Source organism: Myotis davidii, unplaced genomic scaffold, assembly GCF_000327345.1.
Source record: "Myotis davidii unplaced genomic scaffold, ASM32734v1 scaffold663, whole genome shotgun sequence".
NCBI lineage: Eukaryota > Metazoa > Chordata > Mammalia > Chiroptera > Vespertilionidae > Myotis > Myotis davidii.
In genome coordinates this window covers 1285224-1287345 of record NW_006295816.1, presented here as the reverse complement: position 1 = coordinate 1287345, position 2122 = coordinate 1285224, and the positions used below count along the sequence as shown (strand labels likewise).

Here is a 2122-nt window from a genome sequence, read left to right as displayed (position 1 = left end):
GGCGCCCCCCTCCCGGGCCAGGCGCGCCATCTCCTGCTGGAACAGCGCCTGCCGCGCTCGGCTGGGGTCCACATTGATCCAGTTGTTGGCGATCCACTTAGTGCCACGAGTGACCAGGCAGCCCCCGTGCAGCGAGTAGTCGTCCACGTCGCCCACCCAGCCTAGGAGAGGGGCCTGGTGTGAGCCAGGGAGGGGGCCAGCGGCACCAGGCTGGGCAGACCTGGGCTTGGCCAGGGATACGGCCCTGCTGTGCATACCTCCTCCCCCCGGCAAACATCTGGCCCCGCCACCGTGGCGGCTCAGCACCTCTCACCAGTTACTGCTTCGTCCACCCACTGGCCCTGGAAACCCAGCTGTCTAGCCGAGCCTGTCCCGAGCCCTGCCCAGCCTGGGTGGGTAAGGATGCGTCCCCAGTCCCAGCGAGCTGACGGCTAGGGCACCAGGGAGTCCCAGGGGTAGGGGTAACCCAGGGAGCGGCCCCAGAGCCACTGCGGATGGTTGGGGGAGGCACTAGGGCCAGAAACTGCCCACCAGGACGGCGCTGGGGCTGGTACAGGGAGCTTGCCCAAGGCCCTCACCTTGCCCGTCGGGCAGGTAGTTGTACCAGAAGACAGCTGTGCCCTGCTGGGGTCTGACACGGAGATTGCCCTTGTCGCAGTGCCTCCGAGTGTCCCGGAGGTCCACGTCATCCTGAATCAGGCTCTGTGGGCAGGAGGGCGGCGAGATTCTCAGCTGCCCCCACTGACTGGCCAGGAGCCAGGCCAGGTGGCAGAGGGAAACCAGGTGTGCCCTGGGCTCTGCTCCCAGGTGTAGAGAGCAGTGCCACGTGTGCCCCACGCCCGGGCAGCAGCCTGGTGGGCTTACCATTTCGTCGTAGGTTCTGTTGTCTGCGACAGGGAAGACAGTCTCGCCCCCACCGGTGACGTTGTTCAGGTAGAACAGCACGGTCATGTAGCTGTAAGGCAGGCGCACTGATCAATGCCCGCCGAGGGCAGGAGGAGCTGCCCAGGTTCCCAAGGGCCAGAGGGCAGGGCAGGACCAAGGTGTCCCCAGCCCATTCTCCCCACAAACCTAGTCTCCTTCTGTGTCTTAGAGTTTATGGCAGCCAAGATCCCAGGTGCACTCAGATCCCAGGGCCCCAACCAAGGCCAGCTTGGGAGGCAGGATCAGCACCCAGGGAGCGGCAGAAAGAGCTGGGGTTCTGGCCTTTCCCCACTTGCCTCACAGCCCTGGAGACCAGTTTCAGTGTCTGCGGGTACCTCAGTCTGGCCACTGAGACAAGATGGCCACCCCTTTCCTGACACTGGGTAAACAACCTGGGGGACAGGCAGGCGTACCCTTGACAGGTAGCCCAGGGCCTGCCCACAAGGCAGGGTGTGTCTGGTCGCAGAGTCTAGGCCGCCCCCAGGTGGGAGGTACTTGCCGGCAGGAGGTCTCAAAGGGCACCGACTCGTTCGCCACCAGCTTGGTGTGGGAGCAGATGGTCTCTGGGTACACAGGCCCACTGTCCACGTGGGCGTGGTAGTGGCCGCCCTCTCCATACCGCACCACCTGCATTGGCTCGCTGAGCTCCACGATCTCGGCTGGCAGGCGGGTGAGGCGCAGCACCCTGGTGGCAGCAGGCATTCAGCTGGGCAGCCTCATGCAGGGTGGCACCCTGACAGCTGGCTGGTGTGGGCCCTGGGCCTGCCACAGCGCTGCCCCTGCACACCTTCCCTGGGAGCCCCATAAGCCACCCCGGACCGGCCCTATCAGAGCAGGAAGAGGTTATCATGATGCCAGAGACACCCACTGGGGGGGGGGGGATGAGATTTCTACTAAATTAGGTGGGGGACACCCCCCAGGAGGAAAGTTATCTAAAACCCCCGCAGGGGCCCTGGCTGGTGTGGCTCAGTGGATAGAGCGTCGGCCTGTGGACTGAAGGGTCCCAGGTTCGAGTCAGCCAAGGGCACACGCCCAGGTTGTGGGCTCAATCCCCAGTAGGGGGCGTGCAGGAGGCAGCTGATCATTGATTCTCATCACTGATGTTTCTATCTCTCTCTTCTCCCTTCCTCTCTCTGAAATCAATTAAAAAATATTTAACAATAAAAAGTAAAAAAATAAAACCCCTACAGAGCATCCT

At 63.0% G+C, this 2122-nt stretch overlaps 1 protein-coding gene across 1 annotated transcript in view; it reads right to left on the bottom strand.

Annotated features, from left to right (window-relative positions):
* P4HTM (prolyl 4-hydroxylase, transmembrane (endoplasmic reticulum)) overlaps positions 1-2122 on the bottom strand; it is a 15850-nt gene that overhangs the window by 1329 nt on the left and 12399 nt on the right. The window contains exons 6-9 of the mRNA XM_015568271.1: positions 1424-1609; positions 865-955; positions 579-702; positions 4-161 (exon numbers count right to left, since the gene is read on the bottom strand). Of these exons, the coding sequence (XP_015423757.1) occupies positions 4-161; positions 579-702; positions 865-955; positions 1424-1609 (559 nt within the window). The remainder of the gene's footprint in view (positions 1-3; positions 162-578; positions 703-864; positions 956-1423; positions 1610-2122) is intronic.